Source organism: Phoxinus phoxinus (assembly GCF_949152265.1).
Source record: "Phoxinus phoxinus genome assembly, chromosome: 1".
Taxonomy (NCBI): Eukaryota; Metazoa; Chordata; class Actinopteri; order Cypriniformes; family Leuciscidae; genus Phoxinus; species Phoxinus phoxinus.
In genome coordinates this window covers 10,580,732-10,600,540 of record NC_136876.1, presented here as the reverse complement: position 1 = coordinate 10,600,540, position 19,809 = coordinate 10,580,732, and the positions used below count along the sequence as shown (strand labels likewise).

At 41.6% G+C, this 19,809-nt stretch overlaps 1 protein-coding gene across 2 annotated transcripts; it reads left to right on the top strand.

Moving 5' to 3' along the window:
* The first annotated feature begins 643 nt into the window (after positions 1-643).
* Positions 644-12,448, top strand: LOC307000074 (pregnancy zone protein-like). Of its 2 annotated transcripts, none has more exons than XM_079615322.1 (34): positions 644-919; positions 3,228-3,411; positions 3,480-3,636; positions 3,754-3,806; positions 3,914-3,934; positions 4,037-4,202; positions 4,280-4,364; positions 4,438-4,552; positions 4,635-4,755; positions 4,841-4,950; positions 5,023-5,193; positions 5,277-5,501; positions 5,599-5,811; positions 5,890-6,039; positions 6,226-6,375; positions 6,461-6,536; positions 8,652-8,826; positions 8,915-9,140; positions 9,223-9,346; positions 9,418-9,539; positions 9,619-9,670; positions 9,766-9,849; positions 9,929-10,105; positions 10,240-10,315; positions 10,402-10,558; positions 10,642-10,716; positions 10,797-10,959; positions 11,034-11,218; positions 11,292-11,507; positions 11,595-11,716; positions 11,833-11,914; positions 12,008-12,091; positions 12,171-12,276; positions 12,347-12,448. In XM_079615322.1, exons 1-34 carry the CDS (start codon positions 840-842, stop codon positions 12,385-12,387), a joined length of 4,344 nt encoding a protein of 1,447 aa, XP_079471448.1. In that variant the 5' UTR covers positions 644-839; the 3' UTR covers positions 12,388-12,448. The 2 variants fall into 2 exon arrangements, with proteins under 2 accessions (XP_079471448.1, XP_079471449.1); XM_079615323.1 differs by having other exon boundaries at positions 742-919; positions 4,046-4,202.
* Positions 12,449-19,809: the final 7,361 nt, after the last annotated feature.

Here is a 19,809-nt window from a genome sequence, read left to right as displayed (position 1 = left end):
AGGAAGTGAGTGCTTCAAATGGGCTTCACTTTTCTCCGTTGAAGTCTATGGGGTCGCTGTGTCCATCTTATATACTGTCTATGTCTCAAACAAGCCTATTAATTTTGCGCTGACATGTTTCTACAGTGGCCCTAAACGGACAAACGCGTTTCGTCACTATGTTGTTCTTTATAGGGGATTATCACGCTTCCGGGTTTCATGGGCGGGATTTTTCAACTTTGTGCATGTCCACTTCAGGCGCAGTTCAACAATGGCTGAAACGAAGGCTAGATGTCACTGCTCTGTTCCACTTTGTCAATCAAACAAACAATGCCAACCTTATTTAAGTTTCCATGGATTCCCGACTGAAATGAGTCTAAGGAAGAAGTGGATTAAAGCGGTTCACCGGGATGAAGGGTCAAACTTTAAAATAAAACAAGGTAGCACGTTTTTTGGGATGCAGTAGCTATACTAGGGATGTAGTATAATTATACCAAATTTACCAGGATGCAGTATAAATAAACTTAGGGTCGTCCATCATGGGTTCGCCAGAGTGATGAGTGATTCACCGGAAGTGGCAGTGCACAAAGATCACTGAATGCGGAAGTACTACGTATCAGCGTGATAATCCCCTATTGGCATCCCTGTGATTAATTACCGGGGCTCCGCCCTAAAGACGTCCAGATTGCCTGTGATGCTAAATCAACCTGTTCTGAATTATTAAGAGCGTTTAAATAACGCTGGCATCAGTGCAGCTGATTTAGAGTTAAACTGTAGAGCAGTGTGGATCTTAACAGAAGTGCTGCAGGGTTTTTGAAAGAGACTCTTGATTTCTGTCTAGTCTTGGATGATTGCTCTTCATGGCTGTGAGGGAGATTTGTGTTTGGAAAGGGCTCATTTTAGCCCTCTTCCTCTTTGCTGTTGATGGACAGAAGAGGCCGTGAGTACCGTGGGCTTTGACGTGAACTGAAGCAGACTAATGTTTATGCTGATGCAGTTTTAAAGATTGCAAAATGAATTCCCAAAGCTTTAACCATATGTTAAAAGTTAATTAAGCATCTTTTACTTAGTGGCCATCTAGTGGTCAAATAATGAATGGCGTTCATTAACACTTGTTACAAGTCATTGTTGAAATGAGTTTCTTGTTCCTCATCCACAAAACGGTCTCGTTCTCTTGTCTTTTTTACCATGGTAGTCCAGTGTTGCCAATTCAGTGTTTTGCTTGTTTTTCTGCAGCCTAAAGGTCTCACCCAGACAACCGATCACACATACTTAAACATTCAGTGGTCCAACATACAACCTAGAGCTGCACTATTAATCTTTAAGAGATTGTATCTCGATTCAGACACCTCTTATTATTAAATGACAGATTTGCCTGTTTATTAAACCTTTGACAATCAAACAGAACATCAAATCTGTGTTGGTGCTGCTGAGCCAGAGCGAGCAGTTGTCCTTGAACTTTTGCACAGTATTCTAGTTTGAGTTTATTTCAGTAATTCAAGTTTAAAGGTGAAACTGATGTATTATATAGACTCATTACATGCAAAGTGATGTATTTCATGCATTTATTTGTTAATATTGATGATTATGGATTACAGCTTATGAACCTTTTCACAATATTCTAATTTTGAATTTGGGGTTTTCAAAAACTCAGTGTGAATTACCCCACCATAATTAGGGGGTAGGCCTACTACTCCTTCACTTCTATGACCATCATGGTCCAGGTCCACTACCATATCAATCCCCACCGTGGTCTAAACATGCGACAAACTGATAATCAGTAGGCTACAGAATATCTCATTGTTCTTATAAATCCAAAAGAGAACTGTTTTGATCAACTCCCAAACGTTAGAAGTTAAGTGCGCTGTAATGCCATTCTAATTACTAGTAAAAGTAATCCCTTTACAAGAAGCCTATTTCATGAAATATTGATTTGGTTTATTTTTAGATTTTATAAGACCTGGAGGTGAGACCCAACCCTCTCATATACTAAACAGAAACAAATTCCTATACCTGCCCGGACAACAGGGCTATGAGTTGATTCAGTCCAGACAATCCAAAGTAGTCGATTGTCGAGTTCACGCGCGTGATCATAGTAACTAAACCTATGCACGTGAACTCGACAATCGACTACTTTGGACTTCCACCGAAAACAGGAACTAAATACAGGTATTTGCGCTGGCTGATATAACATCATTTTTATTCATATCTTTCACATCTCCTGCAGTCAGATTCACTCGTGTTCACTCTTAAGGAATCACTCAACATGGCTGGGCACTTGTAATGACACATCAAGGATGATAAGACTAAGAACTGGTTAAGTTTAAAACTTGCCCCATTCAAGTCAATAGGGTGTAAATTTTAAAAAGAGGATAACACTGTGTAGGCAACACCGATTTTTGTTGTTGTTCTCTGTATTGACAGCACTCCAAATTTACTAAAAATTGAGCTCAATGTTAAAATTGACCGGAGTTCTCCTTTAACATTAAAATGTTCCTACAGTGAAAATAGGAGTTGACTTGTATTGTAACTATAATTATATTTTTTCACAATATCAGAAATTATCTGACCCCCTCAACTGATATTTCTGTCCCTTTGGGAGGTACTGGGTCTTCATTGGGGGGTATAGTACCCCCTGTAATTTGAACTATGCATAAACTGTGAGCCATAATCATCAAAAATAAAACAAAGACTTGAAACATCTCACTTTGCATGTAATGAGTCTATAATGTATCAGTTTCACCTTTAAGTTGAATTACTAAAGTTAACTTCAGCACAATATTCTAATTTTTCTTATGGAGTTTTGATTGTACACCACTAGGTGGGTGACTAGTAAATGTTAAAGTGTATGTCATTGAATAATTCAAGATATTAATTTAGTAATGAAACAAGTGAGTATTTAAAAATCATCTTGTCAAACTTATTTTTTCAATAATTATTTTTTAAATGCACTACATCAATTAACATTGTTAGAACTTCTGTTAAGTACATGTTGTTTGTTCAGAGCTGTGACCTCTTCCAGGAACAAAACCTAGTTTTTATCCAAAATCATGCAGCTTTAATACCACCCCAACTGCCCACGCAAACCCTCTTCTCTCCTGATGATCTCTTTTGGGCTGTTTTTAAAGCACAGACCTGGCATTCGCAACCCTGTGGCAGACACCTTCTGTGGATATTCAACCAACATGTAAATGTTCTGACCTGATTCCATTTGGCCCCTGAACCTAAACTTCATGATGTTTACACAGGTTATTCATGGTGACGTTCCCTGCAGTGATTGAAACTGGATCTGATGCCAAATTGTGTGCAAGTCTTCTGAAACCCCAAGAGAGTCTCACAATGACAGTTTCTCTGCTTGATGAGGAAAATGGTTTGAATCCACTTATGCAGCAGGTTTCTTCAAAGCCATTTCACCGCTGCTTTAGTTTCCAGGTATGCCATTAGATGCATTTTAATTTTTTTTATTTTTCATCTGGTTTGTTAACTGGGTTTCTCTACAGGCTCCTCAAGTAGATAAAGAATCTGTGCAGACGCTGAAGGTAGAAGTTCAAGGGAAGGTCTTCAGAGCGACTGAAGAGAGGAAAGTCATGTTCAGACGTTACCTGCCTTTGACCTTCATCCAAACAGACAAACCCATCTACAATCCAGGACAAACTGGTGAGCTGTGAATGACCCTTGGTTGAATATTAGAGGTGTAGAGAGTCCATTACGCTACAAGTTCTGATCGTCTTTAATTGCATAATGCACTTGATGTGTTTATTGCTGTTTTTGCAGTGAATTTCAGAGTTGTCACCATGGATGCCAAATTTGTGCCTCTTGATCAGATGGTAAGGCCTGACCATGACCAAATTGCAAATTTATTGCAGGTTATTTTTGTGCACATTTTTGCTCTTTTCTTTAAAGACTGCATAAATGTTTATGCTTTGTCTTACAGTACAGTCTGGTGGTGGTAGAGGTGAGTGTGCTCCGGTGCAAGTCTTTGAATGGAGCCAACGCAGCTTTTTGTACTTTTGCTTTGTTTGCAGTTTTTCCTCTGAGCTGTTCATTGTTTTAATAGGACAATCAGAAAAACCGGATTGGTCAGTGGACAAACATTTCCTCAACGGGGTGGATATTACAGCTTTCTCACGAGTTAAACCCAGAGGCTCAGATAGGGATGTACTCACTAAAGGCTTTTATTGGCGACCAAATGATCTCGCATGTTTTTGAGGTGAAAAAATATGGTAAGTCTGTATATAATGTGCAACAGTACAACACCAGATCTAAGGTCTTAATCTAAAGCATTTTGTTTCTGGTTTAGTTTTGCCCAAGTTTGACATGACTGTAAAAACACCACAGATGTACAGCGTTGGAGATGTGGGACTGAAAGTTGAGGCTTGTGCCAAGTGAGTGATGCTTTTTTTTTTTTCTTGCTGCCACATTTCTTGTCTTGTGGTTGGTCACTTGATCTTTTTCCAGATACACATATGGCCAACCTGTACCTGGTGACGCCTTGGTGGTAGTATGTCGTGAGCCATTTCCATATGCTGTGGTTCCTGACTTGACTCTACGTTGCCTGAATCAAACTGCAGAGGTGTGTGTGACTCCTGCCTTACAGTGGAGGTTTTCTTCTTCTGTTTGAGCTTGACTTAAATGTGACTTTGTTCTACTACCAGATGAATGCCACTGGCTGTGCCTCCCTTACCGTCGATACATCAGTGTTTTTCAACACCGAATTTGAAAATAATATGAAAGATACTCTTCTTGTAAATGTGAATGTCACTGAGGAGGGAACAGGTGAGATATTGGCTGATCTTAACCAATGGCACATGTATGGAGGAAGTTGACTTGTTAATTCAGTGCGTTTGTTTATTTTCCCCAGATGTATTGATGTCAAAATCTGCAACGGTGTCCATTACGTTTGAAGTCGGCAAGGTCATGTTTGTGGACCTCCCGGATTATTTTGAACCTGGATCAAAGATTAATGGAAAGGCAAGTAAAAGTTTATCCCTTGTAGCAGAAGCCTTCACATTGGTTCTCTTTCCTAACCTTGATTCCCAACAGATATCAGTGTCTCGTTTTGATGGGACTCCAATTGCAAACAAGGTGGTTTATCTCCTGAATGGTAACAGCTGGCCCAACAAACTGCTGCAGAATCTGACCACAAACCAGAACGGACTGGCCTCGTTCTCCCTCAACACTGCGAGTCTTCCTAAAGCTGCTCTCAATCTAGTGGTACGATTTGCTCTTGTATCTTGTGAAATGTTGACTTCTCTAAATCTCTTTTGCATTAAACCCATTCCATTCATTGTTGCCAGGCAAGTGCGACTCCAACGGTTGTTTATGGTTACAAATCGCCATACTTCACCACAGATACCAGGGTTGTTCAGCTTCTCCAAACTGCTTCTTCCAGCAACCCATCTAGTGAACTGACTATAGTGAAGCTTGAGCAGCCGCTCAAATGTGGTGCTTCGTTTCCACTGACCGTGAAGTATTCTTTTGTTGGAGAGGCTGGTGACTACAGTGTTGACATCATCTATATGGTGACTGGACACCTACAGATATTTATCTAATTTATTTTTTTATTGCTCTGCCCCATTTGTCCAGCACATTTTATGCACCCGTTTGTCTCTTTTTCAGGTCTTGTCCAGAGGATTGATCGTCCTCAATGGATTTCAGACAGTCACAGCGAAGGCTTCTAATACAGTCACGAGCGGCTCTGTGTCGTTCCAACTGTCTGTCAGTGTCGATATGGCTCCGGTAGTGCAGATTCTGGTTTACTCCGTTCTGCCCAGTGAGAATGTAGTTGTTGGTAGTGCATCATTTGAGACAGAAACGTGTCTCCAAAACCAGGTATGATGTGCACTAGCATCTTTTGATTTCAAGTGGGGTATGATGACGTGTCCTACAGCTTATTGGTCATTGTTCCAGGTGTCTCTACAGTTCTCTCCTGCTACGGCTGTTCCTGCTGAGGCAAACGTTCTGACCGTCTCTGCTGAAGCAGGATCTCTGTGTGGCATCAGTGCTGTAGATCAGAGCGTCTGGATCTTGGAGCCAGGAAGACGTCTGAGTGCTAAAATGGTATCCATGCAGTTGATTTAAATTCTTGTTGGTCTTGACTATGCTATTATGCAGCTGTTATGATTAGGTTTTTTTTACTTTACATTTAACACGTAAAATTGTAAACTGACAATAACATGCCGAAATATATTTAGTCAAACGTTTTCCAGAAACGTGACACAAACCAACACTGTTTTTTGGTCATAGGTGTTTGATTTGCTCCCGGTGCGATCACTATCGGGTTACCCATCCAGCGTTCAGGATGAACCAGAGTGTCTAGGCTTTCGACCCCGTCGAGCTGTTCGGATTAATCCGGCCTACACTGCTCCTACAAATCTAGCCTACACAACCTTCAAGGTAGAAAACAATGCATGACCATAGTTACTGAATAATAGTCATTGACTTTAAATCTATCTTGTGTTTTGGCTTGTTTCTATGACAGAGCCTGGGAATGAAGATCGCAACAAATCTCCCTGTACGAGCCCCTCCGTGCCCGCTGTATCCCAGAGTCCCAGAAAGTAGGTCTATGCAGATTGGGTATTTCAGTGGAAACAAATTCTGCATGACTTCCCTTGAGTTATGAGAGGTTATTCCATTTTTCTTTGTGGAGCAGCAAATTGTGCTGTTTTTAACCCGCTGGGGACCAATGTGTTTTTGGGGTCCTTGAGATGTTCTGACATGCCCTGACATTTGTGCTTTTTTCAGTTGCTTATAAACCTATTAATGGCAAAGGTGTAATTACACTCTCACAAACATGACTTCCATATGTGAGCAACATGTTTGTATTTTTGAGAGAATAGTTTATGCATGGTTATTCAAAAAACAAAAAATTAAAGTGTCTGAAATAACGCCACAGAACGCATAGTAAATGTTTTCACAATACTTTTGAGTAATGGATGTTGTCGCCTAGAGTTTTTCCTTCAAAATGATCTGAAAATCATCCTGCCTAGTCACTCACATAAAACAATACATTGATTTACATTTTGTAAAACACTTTTTGTTTGGGAAGGCAATATGCGTAGGGGCGTGGATGATCCAACACCATGTATAGTAAGTGTTTCACACCTGAGAAGACATTGGCCCGCATAATGACCCCGCGTAATGAGCTTGCATAATGAGCCCTTCATTCAGGTGTCACACGAAAGAATGTGAGGACTAAATGTATATATCCATATATAAATTAAAGTCAAAAGCACATTTTTAGTACAGTCACCTGGAAACCAATCATGTTCAAATAGGCTAGATGAGCCATTCTACAGAATTGGTTCAAAGTTAGATTTGGAAACTTTTCTCTTTTTTTATACATGCAAATTGTAAAATATCCAAGGTAAACATTTCTAGTAATTGTGCAGTTAATTCTCATACTGTATTTTCGGAAAGTTTTGGAATACATCCTCTGCCCAAAATGTGTCACTAATAAAAAACAATAATAAATAATTTAATGAGAAGGCTTCTATTGACCTATAGCCTAAAGATTACTTTACATCTACCTTGTAAATATATTTTTCGCTATTGTATTAGTACTCGCATGTAAATCAACAACAATTACAATTTTAACAATATTTCAAGTGTAATCTTTCTTTTTTTAAAGTGTCATACATATTTCAAAGTTAAGGATTCATTAGTTTGATATAGCCTAACGTTACATCTATAGTTTGAGTTTTTGACAAAACATACTATATATTTAACATATCTGCAGAAACTGGCTAAACAAGCTTATTTGATGTCTATTTTACAGTAAAAACTTTACAGTCTAGCCACAAGTAACAACAGCGCGCATATATGCCATTCATTCATCACACACAAACGCGATTCATATTTAAAGTCTTTTTGCAGTTTACAGACACTATTCCATATCGTGATTACAACAAAGCATATAAGAATAAAAAAACGTACTACTAATCCTCAACGTGATCCATTGCTACTTGAAGTGAAACCAGCACTTCTGAGGTAAGTTTTCCAGGATTATTCCTCGCAAGATGACACAATACATTTATCTGATTAAACTTGATGTGTTTCATCGAGCTGATGTGGCCGGTTTGCATGTATTGCCTCAGATCATTTGTGTATATAGCGCGCGCTCTCCGTGGGCGTGGTCACATTACAAGACAACGAGCTATAAGCTGAAATGAGAACTCGCTCTTTTTATATAGATTACATAAACCGAGCATATTTGTTTTAGTTTTGAATTAGATAATTTAAAAGTACACACTTAAATGATTATAAAGCTATATTGCTCATGCCTGGGTGAATAGTATTCGCTGCATTTAAGTTTACAGACGTGCACCAGAAAAAAAGTTGACGGAGAGGCAGAAAGCACACCCGGTTTATTTTCTTTATTTTACAAAAGCACAATGTTTTATTTAGATTGTAAGTGGGCACGTAAAAAAGTAGACATTACATCTTATTTTTTCATATTTCTTAAGTCTGAATGACCAAAAATTACGGAGTATTTTAAATCTCTTTTGCTGCTATGTATATAAAAAAAAGAGCAAAACGCACCGGCGCTTTTGCGGTCCCCAGAGGGTTAATCTTATTTTTATAAATGAAACCAGGGGCAGTTATGGACCTTATGTTTATTCTGCAGACACGAAGTTCAAAGTATGTGGGTCTAAAATCGCTTGTCTCTCCAGTGATGGATTTTCGTGGTCGTCCTGTGGCCATGGCTGAAAGGGCTCCTGCTGGAATTGCTCCTGTTGAAATTGCTCTTCTAAAAGAGGAAGTGTCCCCTCCAGCCCTTTCTGCTTCAGAAGTGACCGTCAGGAGTTACTTTCCAGAAACATGGCTCTGGCAGCTTGCTCAAGTGGGGTTAGTGAAGCATCTTGTTCCTTCTAGAGCTATTTGCCCACATCTTACCTCTCCTTTTCCCTTATTTCTCTCTCCTGCTGTCCTTCAGAGACACTGGATCCACACAAGTTCCCCTCACTGTACCTGACACCATCACCACATGGGAGACGGAGGCGTTCTGCCTGTCCTCAAAAGGTTTCGGTCTTGCTCCTCCTGCTCTGCTGACGGTCTTCCAGCCCTTCTTCCTGGAGCTCTCCCTGCCGTACTCCATCGTCCGTGGGGAGTCTTTTGAGCTTAAGGCCACGGTCTTCAGCTATCTGTCCAAGTGCATCATGGTCTGTCATGGTTTATTTATATAATGGATTTTTGTAGAGAAGGTCATGTATCTTTACTCCATGTGCTCTATTTCATTGGCAGGTTAAAGTAACACCCGATTCATCCACGGCCTTCACTCTTAAACCATATACTGATCCATATTCATCTTGTCTTTGTGCTAATGGGAGAAAGACCTTTAAATGGGTTCTATCAGCTTCTGTTCTCGGTCAGTTTTGTACTGCTCTTAGAATTAGAAGTGTATATTAGGTGTTGCTCACTTCCTGTCGGTCACTGCAGGAACTGTCAATGTGACTGTCAATGCTTCAGCTGAAGCATCCCGGACACGATGTGGCACTGAGGTTGTGACTGTGCCGACGAGAGGACGCATTGATGTAGTCACTCGAAGTCTACTTGTCCTGGTAAGTGTTAACCAGCCTTCTGGAGTTTTATCATGGATCTCACACTGCTTATTGATGTGGTGTTTAATTGCTTTCATAGCCTGAAGGAGTTGAAAGGACAAACACCCAGAGTTGGTTACTGTGTCCAAAGGGTTTGTTTTTACTCAATGATTCCCTAAAACAATCTCCATGTACAGCCAAACATTAGCCTAGCTCTCAATGTTGATCCATTCTTTTCGGTCTGCAGGAAACGTTCTTTCTGAAGAAGTGACTCTGACATTTCCAAAAAATGTGGTTCAAGGATCATCTAGATGCTCGGTTTCAGTCCTTGGTAAAGCATTTCATTGAGTTGAAACTGACAGGTAAACTAACTTTTTTCTGATGTGGGTTTTATGCTTGACCTCTTGTAGGGGACATAATGGGTCGTGCGCTGAAGAATCTGGATAGGTTATTAAAGATGCCGTATGGCTGTGGAGAACAGAATATGATTGTTCTTGCTCCCAATATTTACATCCTTCTGTACCTGGAAGTCACGGGGCAACTCACCGCAGCCATCCGAGAGACCGCCACAGGCTACCTAGAGAAAGGTACAGTTGACCAAATCCACTTTACATATGTTGGAGACTAAATTCCAAGGAGGTTTAGTCCTCAGATTAACTCCAATCAGACTAAAGTCCTCTTTTCATCCCACCAATTTACATGTGGCTTTTGGCCTTATCAGGATATCAAAGACAACTGAACTACAGACACAATGATGGTTCATACAGCACATTTGGTAATGATGAATCGAATACATGGTGAGTTTCTCTGTTCTACTGTTGTGTATAATCTGCTGTGGCACCAGCTTTTTGTAAGTTCAGTTTGACTTCTTCTCCACGACCAGGTTGACCGCCTTTGTCATGAGGTCTTTTGGTCTAGCGAGGCAATTTATCTTCATTGATCCAAATGTCCTGCAGAGTGCAAAGGACTGGTTGATCAGCAAGCAGGGTTCAGACGGCTGTTTCATGCAGCAGGGAACTCTGCACCACATCGACATGAAGGTGCATTACATGTTTCTTAAACTATGCTCTAACCAATTGACTTTGAGACTGTTCTTCTAAATCAGTCTGTGGGTGTGTTTTAGGGTGGAGTTGGTGACAGCGTGACCATGACTGCCTACACTGTTGCATCGCTGCTTGAACTAGGCGTCCCCATCGCAGTAAAAATATCTCTAGTAATTGTATGAGCTCCTTGCAGATGACCTTCCTTTTCTAGCTGTTGTCTGATCTTTGCTTTCAGGATCCTGTCATTAACAGTGCTCTGTCATGCTTGAGGCCCGTCGTTGGGAACCTGGCAAACACTTACACAACGGCTCTGCTGGCCTACACCTTCAGTCTGGCTGGAGAGACCACCACTCGATCACAGCTTTTAACTAGTTTGGACAACTATGCCATTTCTGATGGTGAGATATACTAGTCTCATGATGGTTCATCAGGGTCTTTGTCATCAACTTTCTCCCCTCCATCTCATCCTAAGGCACTAAGCTCCATTGGTCTCAGACGACATCTGGTGATACTCTGGCGGTGGAGATCAGCTCTTACGTGCTGCTAGCGGTTCTCGCTGTTCAGCCTCTCACGACAGCTAATCTGGGTTATGCTAACCGCATTGTCAACTGGCTCGTGGCCCAGCAGAATCCCTATGGAGGCTTCTCCTCCACCCAGGTGCCTCGAACTACCAGACATGAGTGCAATCATTTATGGGTTGAGTTTTTTTAAATCTGGTACTTGTTGTTAGGACACAGTAGTGGCTCTTCATGCCCTGTCTGTGTACGCTGCTCAAGTGTTCAACTTGGACGGCTCCAGCACAGTCACCGTACAGTCCTCAGGAGGAGACTCGTACAGCTTCAAAGTGAATCGGGACAACAGGCTGCTGTATCAGGAGAAGCGGCTGAAGAACGTTCCTGGCAAATATAGTGTTAAAGCATCAGGGTCCACTTGTGTATCTATGCAGGTCTGAATCTTCACTCCCTCGGTTTCTGTTTCTTTTGTGCACATCCTTATCCTACTGTGCTTTGTTTGCTCTGCACACATACTGTAGGTTGCGTGTTTCTACAACATCCCGACACCTGCTAAAGTCTCCAAAATACTGAGTGTTGAAGCGCAGGTGACTGGAGACTGCCAACCACTTGAAGCCAATCTCATGTTGAACTTCACTGTGAAGTAAGAACCTTTCACTTTGTGTCCTGAAACCAGCTCTTGTTTATGACCCTTACAAAGGGAAGCAGTGTTCTTGATCCTGTTAACTAAATCTTTTTTTCCCCATCACCCTCATTCAGATACAATGGTGTAAAAGCAAGCACTAACATGGTTATCGTGGATGTTAAGCTCCTGTCAGGCTTTACGGCTGATACGTCAATGGTTCGTATGCTTTTAAGTTGATTTAGAAAGTTCCAAGATGCTTGAAGCTCCTTCAGTTGTAATTCTGTATGTAAATGATGGTCTTTTCCTCAGCTTGGTTCTTCACCCCAATCGTTTGCTCCGCTAGTGGAGCGGGTTGATTCTGAAGATGATCATGTCTTGGTGTATCTAAAAGAGGTGAGACTCACCCTGAGCATATTACTAGATGCCATCTCATGTTCTGTGTGTGCTGCTGTTCATCCTTTCTGTCTCACAGGTTCCCAAAGGCGTCCCCATGAGTTACACTCTGCAGCTGAAACGGGTTCTTAAAGTGAACAACCTCAAGCCAGCAGTCATAAATGTTTATGACTACTATCAGACAAGTAAGCTTTCATCCTAATCATGCTTTGCTCTGACTGAACTCCCAGTTCATTTTTCATGTTCCTCTCTCAGGTGATTCATTCGAGACCACCTACACGTCTCCCTGTTCATGATTTTGATTCAGTACTGGTTGTACGATTAATGACTTAAATAAAACTGCTCTTAAACAATCAGTTCTCTTTGCCTCCTTTTGTTGCTAATCTGTGACGTTTGTTTGAAGCAGGAAATTGGTGTTCATGAGTTTTGTCCTGTGACTTCAAATCCTTACATGACTGAAGTGTAGGTTACTCAGGCAGTGACTTAACTTGTTTTTGGACTATTGTTACATACACAATACGTTTTTTTTATTTTTTTTTATCATTTCATATTTTCATTAGATCTACAGCCTGTCAGTCTTCATTATGGAAGATTATGTCCTGGTTCTCACTAATATCACATTAAGCTTCCCTTTTCAAATACTAGTATCTCCACATCCCGCTTCTTGCTCACTTTGCTGGTGCTCATTCACTATTAATTGTTTGCACTACATTTCAAGTACTTTTGTATATTTTTATTCTAATTGAGATGTTAGCAGTTACATGAGTGTTTGTCACTCCATATTGCTATTTCATCCATACTGGAGGCCAGAAGGTGCCCTTTTAGGTTATGGCTTAATATAAACGCATGATTAGTTGACTAATGGCTAAAATGAATAAGCAACTAGAATCTTTAGGTGGACAGCTCTATCTATAGACTATTTTTTTTTTATTATATATTGATACAGGCAGTTAAGCAACATGGCACTACAGTAGCCAGGTATTTCAAACATGACTGACGTGTATGTATGGTGATTATTGGATCAAAACACATTCTCATTCATTGAGTTTGACACTGCTAAGGAATTCAAAGGAATGTGGGATTAAATAGTTTGAATGTAAATATGACCATAAAACAAAGTAGGGTTGACCTGTTAAATAAAATGCCCTTTTCTGTCTACTGAAAATATGCCAGGAGCCCGCTGTTGCTATAGCAATGAGCGTGCATCTGATTGACATGTCATGTATCTTATTTCAGTTGTTGCTCATGTTGAGGTTATTTCAGCTTTGTACAAGGTTTGCTTCATACATTTAGATTAACTGGGATAAGCTGGGAGTGTTAAAAACAGGCGCTGACATCTCTGCCGTGATGGAAAAAAGCAAGCTCTTGTAACAAAAGTATCCAAGTGTTCAGGTTGGCAAGTTAAACACCAAGTTACCTTACACTCACAGACCCAAGTGGGAAAGCAGTAGCGCAACCGCTCATTACACAGCAACATTACACACTAACTAAAGTTAGAAAAGTGAAATCAACCACCCCTTTAAGTAGCTGTAAAGGCATAGGCCTATGTTTACATATTTTAATAAATATGATGGAACATAGTTAGCTTTTTGTTAAAATGTCTTCAGTGAAAATTGAAATGTTGAGAGAATTATAAAAGACAACCATGTCAATATTAATGGGCTGTTAAGTGATGTGATTTTATATCCAAGAAAAGGGGGGATGTCATGTATCAGGATTACTTTGGTTGTTTCAAGTTTAAGTCAATAGAGGGCGCTTGGTAGTGAGTGCACCCTTTCAGGCTGTAGGAGTATGGCAGGCCTCTTTTACATTTAAGACCTCCGATCTTTAAGTCACAGGTTGAGCTTTCCGATCTTTAAGTCACAGATTGAGCTTTGAAGGTCACATGTTTATTAAAAAAGGTATCACCTGTAGTGAGTATTGGCCTCTTCTCAATTAGTTATTTTTCCAAGCCGTCGCTTATCTGAGCTCTAGATAATTGATATGGCAAGCGTTCGGGCCTTTTAGGAGATTCTTTGATAAAATCTGTATGGTGGCCTGTATATAGCACAAATGTCAAGCGGGATTTATCACTTATGCCATCACTTCAAAATAATTATATTTAAAACTAGACCTGACTAATACTGATGATTTTGCTATAAATTACAGCAATAACTCCACCTTTTCCTTTTAGACGAGGCTCATTTTTATAACAGTAATCTTTGGGGGTGGACTCATTTAAGGTGATGCCTGGATTGACTGAATATACCAGAATATATACCATTAATGTTTTCCAATTGATTTCTTGTTTTTTTCCCCCATTAATTTTCTGTACTATTTATCTTAGTACAATATATGTTGTGGAAATACTGCGATGCCGACAATGACTATAAATTACTATTTTCTGTAGGCTTTCAACGGTATGTGGGGATAAATGAGTCTTTTGTTATTAGCGAGTCATTGAGTTGACTCAACCGAGTCGTACACGCACGCACGCACACACGCACACACACACGTACACACACACGTACACACACACACGTACACGTACACGTATATTCATTCACAAATGCCACTTCTATACTAATTATATCTTTATCATTATCCTTAGACTAACTACTGAAATGAAATACGGTCATTTAAATGTAAAATGCCCTTTAGAAAAGTTTCTTCCCTACAAAATAATGTTCACTCACCTCCTGCTTAAAGTGAATAATGTACTTGTGAGAATATGCAAGGACAGATTCATCAAATCAAATACACTTGATTCCAAGTTTAATTGCATGATAAATAAAGACATTTACAGCTAAATGTTGGTTCTTCTGAACGATGCTCGTCTTTAGAGAAATACTCTCCATTCATGAACAGACTGTATAGCATGTCTCTTTCAGGTCCTTTAAAATGTAAGAATGGATTCTTATTTCCCAATTTGAAAATGTGTGTTGGCTTAAAAATAGAGATCCTTTTTAAAACACTAAATTGTCTTTGAAATCAAACTGGTTTTTAATATCCTACCGGTGCATTATCTGATGTTCATACTTTGATTTCTTCATCCGCCTCAGTGAAGCTGTACGGCGTCCTTGTGTGTCTGAAAGACGAAGCTCTCTGCCGCTCCTCTTCAGATCTTGCTCCTCCAAAGTGACGTGTTAGCATGCTAGCAGCCTGCTGGAACCTCTTGGGCTCAATCCCGGCGTTTGCTGTGATCGGCCCATTATGATCCATCTCGAACACAGAGCTCGGCTCCTCCTCTTCCTCCTGACGGCTGGTAATGAGGCAGCAAGAGCTGTCAATCAACTCCAGAACCTCGCTCATGAGGGAGGGGCCGAGGTCCACTGTGAAGGACGAGAGCGAATCGGATCGTGTCATGGAGACGTCGCTGTTCTCCGGTAGGGAACTCCCTCGACTGTCTTCGCTGAGCAGTTCAGACGTTTCTGCAAAGCTTTGGTCCAGTCGTGATACACGAGGCAGCGTGATGAAACCAGATCGAAGACCTGCAGGAGAGGAGAGGAAAAACAACATGTCTGAGCAAATCTTTCACATTAGTTAAGCGTGACAGGATGACTATTTAGCCTACTATTAGTCGGGATGACTAAGACTATTTACTTTCTTAATTCACGTGGTTTTATTGTGAATGATTTATCACATACACACTAATATGTGCATTGTACACTCTTTTGACATCACCAGTCCCTCTTATTTTACCTTCATATTGAGAGACTTTCTCCATCCAATCAATTCCTCATGAAGAAAATCAAGTCCTGTCCTTTATTATTCATTCACTACACATATTCTTAACATAAAAGCTTGAGTGAAAAGTTGTATTGAAATGACAAACATAAATTTGAGAATTAACATAATTTTAAATCTAGATCTTGAATACTGTTTAATTCACTGGCTTTGGGTAAAAGTGTCTGCCAAATGCATAAATGTAAAAAATGTATGATAGCAGCACTGGAGCTAAATAAACAAAACCTGATGCACATTTGACCAGCTGTACAATGAGTCGCATGATCGATGACACTCGTTTAATTACATCTACAATAAATGTAAGTAACTGTGGTGTAATCTATATTACATGTTACCACTAGGGGGCAACACGGGCATGTAGGATGGGGAGTACGGATAGGAGCGAGTGAGACACAATGTTATTGTTGCAGCCTGATAATAAAGCGGCTTGTTGAACACTCAAGGCAACGGTCTTTATTTGTAAAAGAACCCAACACAACATGGTGTCAGAAGTGGCTGTGCTTTGAGAAAGAAGTCAGCTTTGCGCCCGGCTAGAGATTATGAGTGAGGAAGACCAAGAGAGTGGAGCCTCAGCAGCGGGAGCGGCCGCGGCGGCTGGTCCAGTAATGGCGGCGGCGGCAACCTTCACCATCAAACCACCGGAGGCGTTTGATTTTGCAAAGCCCCAAGAGTGGGAAAGGTGGAGTAGACGGTTCGAGCGTTTTAGACTGGCAAGTAACCTGAATAGCTCTTCGGAAGCAAACCAAGTCAATACTCTGGTTTATTGCATGGGAGATGAGGCTGACGACGTGCTAAGAGGGCTCGAGCTAACGGCCATGCAGCGCCAGCAATACAATGCAGTCAAAACAGCTTTCGACAGACATTTTGTCCCAAGAAAAAATGTGATTTACGAGAGGGCAAAATTCAATAAGAGAGTGCAACAGCCATCAGAACCTGTGGACACATTTATTACAGCTCTTTATGCACTAGCAGAAAACTGTGAGTATGGTGCTCTTCATGATGATCTTTTGAGAGATAGGCTTGTAGTGGGTCTTAAAGATTCGTCTCTGTCAGAAAGAATGCAGCTTGACAAAGATCTTACCCTAGCTAAAGCTATCACAATGGCAAGACAATCAGAAGAAATAAAGAGACAGCAGACTGACTTGAGAGGCGAAATTATCGCCAGCAAAACAGCTATGGATGCAGTACAAGTTAGAAAGGCCAAGCTGAACAAGTTCAAAACCAAAGAGCAAAAACAGTTTAAGCCTTTGAAGTTTCAGCAGACCAAACATGACAGTAAAGCATGTACCAAGTGTGGCAAAGCACCCGCGCACGCAGCAGCACAATGCCCAGCAAAAAATGCAGAATGCCATAATTGTGGAAAACGCGGACATTACGGTAGAGTCTGTAAGTCCAGCACATCTGTGAACGAGATTGCGGACAGTGCGGCTGGACTTTTCCTGGGTGAGGTGGATTCTGGAGAAGAACCATGGATGGCGGACATAAACGTGGGCGGACATAAGGTGACTTTTAAGTTAGACTCCGGAGCAGATGTGTCTGCTATTTCCGAACAAACGTTTGTGAGCTTCAAACTCAAAGACAAAACATTGGACAAGGCAGAAACACCACTCTATGGACCGGGTGGGGCTGCGTTAACCGTTTTGGGGTCTACCACAGAGACTATTGTGTATGGGGACAGGAGCACTACTGAGAAGATCTACGTAGTACGAAATCTCCGTGTAGCACTGCTGAGTAGGACAGCTTCGGTGAGACTGAAGCTTATCGCCAGAGTCGATACTATAAATGAAGAGACAGTGACTAAAGCATACCCCAAATTATGCGAAGGACTTGGGCGGGTACAAAAGCCATACACCATAAAATTAAAACCTGATGCAAAGCCCTTTTCGCTCAAAGTGCCAAGGCGCGTGCCACTGCCGCTCATGGGCAAAGTTAAAGAAGAGCTGGACAGGATGGAAGAGTTGGGAGTTATTAGTCGTGTGGACGAGCCGACCGACTGGTGCTGTGGCATGGTTGTAGCTCCCAAAAAGGACAAAGATAAGGTGCGTATCTGTGTGGACATGACACCTTTAAATGAGTCCGTGTGTCGTGAAAGATACATACTTCCTTCTGTAGACCAAACACTAGGCATGCTCACAGGTGCTCAGTATTTTTCTAAACTTGACGCAAATATGGGCTTTTGGCAAATACCACTGTCCACAGAGTCGGCACTCCTCACCACCTTCATTACGCCATTTGGCAGGTACCACTTCAACCGTTTACCTTTTGGTATCTCCAGCGCGCCCGAACATTTTCAAAACATGATGGTGACGGAGGTTACAGCAGATCTCGAGGGAGTCGTCTGTCACATGGACGATATCCTGATCTGGGGATCGACCGTAGAGGAGCATGACACAAGACTGCATGCTGTCCTGCAGCGGGCAGAGAAAGCCGGCGTTACATTGAACATGTCGAAATGTGAGTTTACCAAACGAAAAGTCAAATTCCTGGGATTCATCGTCTCAGCAGATGGAATGAGTCCTGATCCAGACAAAACCCAAGCTGTTCAGGACATGAAGGAGCCAAGCAACGTGAGCGAGCTTAGGAGCTTTCTCGGGATGGTAAACCAACTGGGGAAGTTTATTCCAAACCTTTCGGAAAAGGATAAACCACTGAGAGACTTACTCTCAACCAAGAACATGTGGTACTGGGGGCACGACCAGCAAAAGGCGTTTCACAACCTTAAACAAGAACTGTCTTCTCCTCCTGTGTTACAGCTCTACAACCCGAATAAGCCACAGAAAATCTCTGCGGATGCCTCTTCATTTGGCCTGGGGGCAGTCATGCTGCAGAAAGAGGGAGATGTGTGGTCACCAGTTGCTTATGCTTCCCGGTCATTAACACCTACAGAGCAGCGCTACGCTCAAGTGGAAAAAGAAGCGCTGGCTCTTACGTGGGCCTGTGAGAGGTTTAATGACTTTATCCTGGGCCTTCACTTTGAACTTGAAACTGACCACAAGCCACTAGTGAGTCTTCTGGGAGGACAAGCTTTGGATGCGCTTCCGCCACGGATACAGAGATTCCGTATGCGCTTAATGAGGTACTCTTACACAATAAAGCACATCCCTGGCAAAAGTCTCACCACAGCGGACACACTCTCACGCTTACCGCTTACAAACAGTGTTACTGGCGCTGATACAGATCTTATGGAGGACACTAATATTTACCTTGAATCTGTGCTAGAGGGTCTTCCTACAAGCAGTAAATACCTGGCAGATCTTCAAGAGCAGCTGATGTCTGACAGCGTCTGTTCTCAAGTCATGAGGTACTGTACAGAAGGCTGGCCCGATCGTAACCAGCTACAAGGAGCGGTGAAGCACTACTGGCCTGAGAGAGCTGTTCTGAGTGTGCTCAACGGACTACTACTCAGGGGCACAAGGTTAGTTATTCCTGCTAACATGAGAAACTCAGTTTTGGACAAAATACATGAGGGTCACCAGGGGGTGGTTAAGTGCAGAGAGCGTGCCCGTCAGGCAGTGTGGTGGCCAGGTTTAAGCAACCAGATCAGTGAACTTGTCCTCAAATGCAGACAGTGCATACAGGAAAGAGTCAATGCAAGAGAGCCTTTAATGCCCACAGATTTACCTGAAAGACCATGGCAGAAGATAGGTGCTGACCTGTTCGCTCTGAAAGATAAAAACTACCTGTTACTAGTGGACTACTTCTCTAGGTATATAGAGATCGCTCAGCTCAGCCCAACTCGCTCTGCCAATGTCATTGTGCATTTTAAATCAATATTTGCACGTCATGGAATACCAGAGATACTGATCACGGATAACGGCCCGCAGTTTGCAAGTCAGGAAATGAAAGATTTCGCAAGTGAATACTGTTTCGAGCATGTGACCAGTAGTCCCAGGTACCCCCAAAGCAACGGCGAGGCGGAGAGAGCTGTCCAAACAGTTAAAAATCTCCTCAAGAAAGCTAGTGATCCGTACAGAGCTCTATTAGCCTATAGG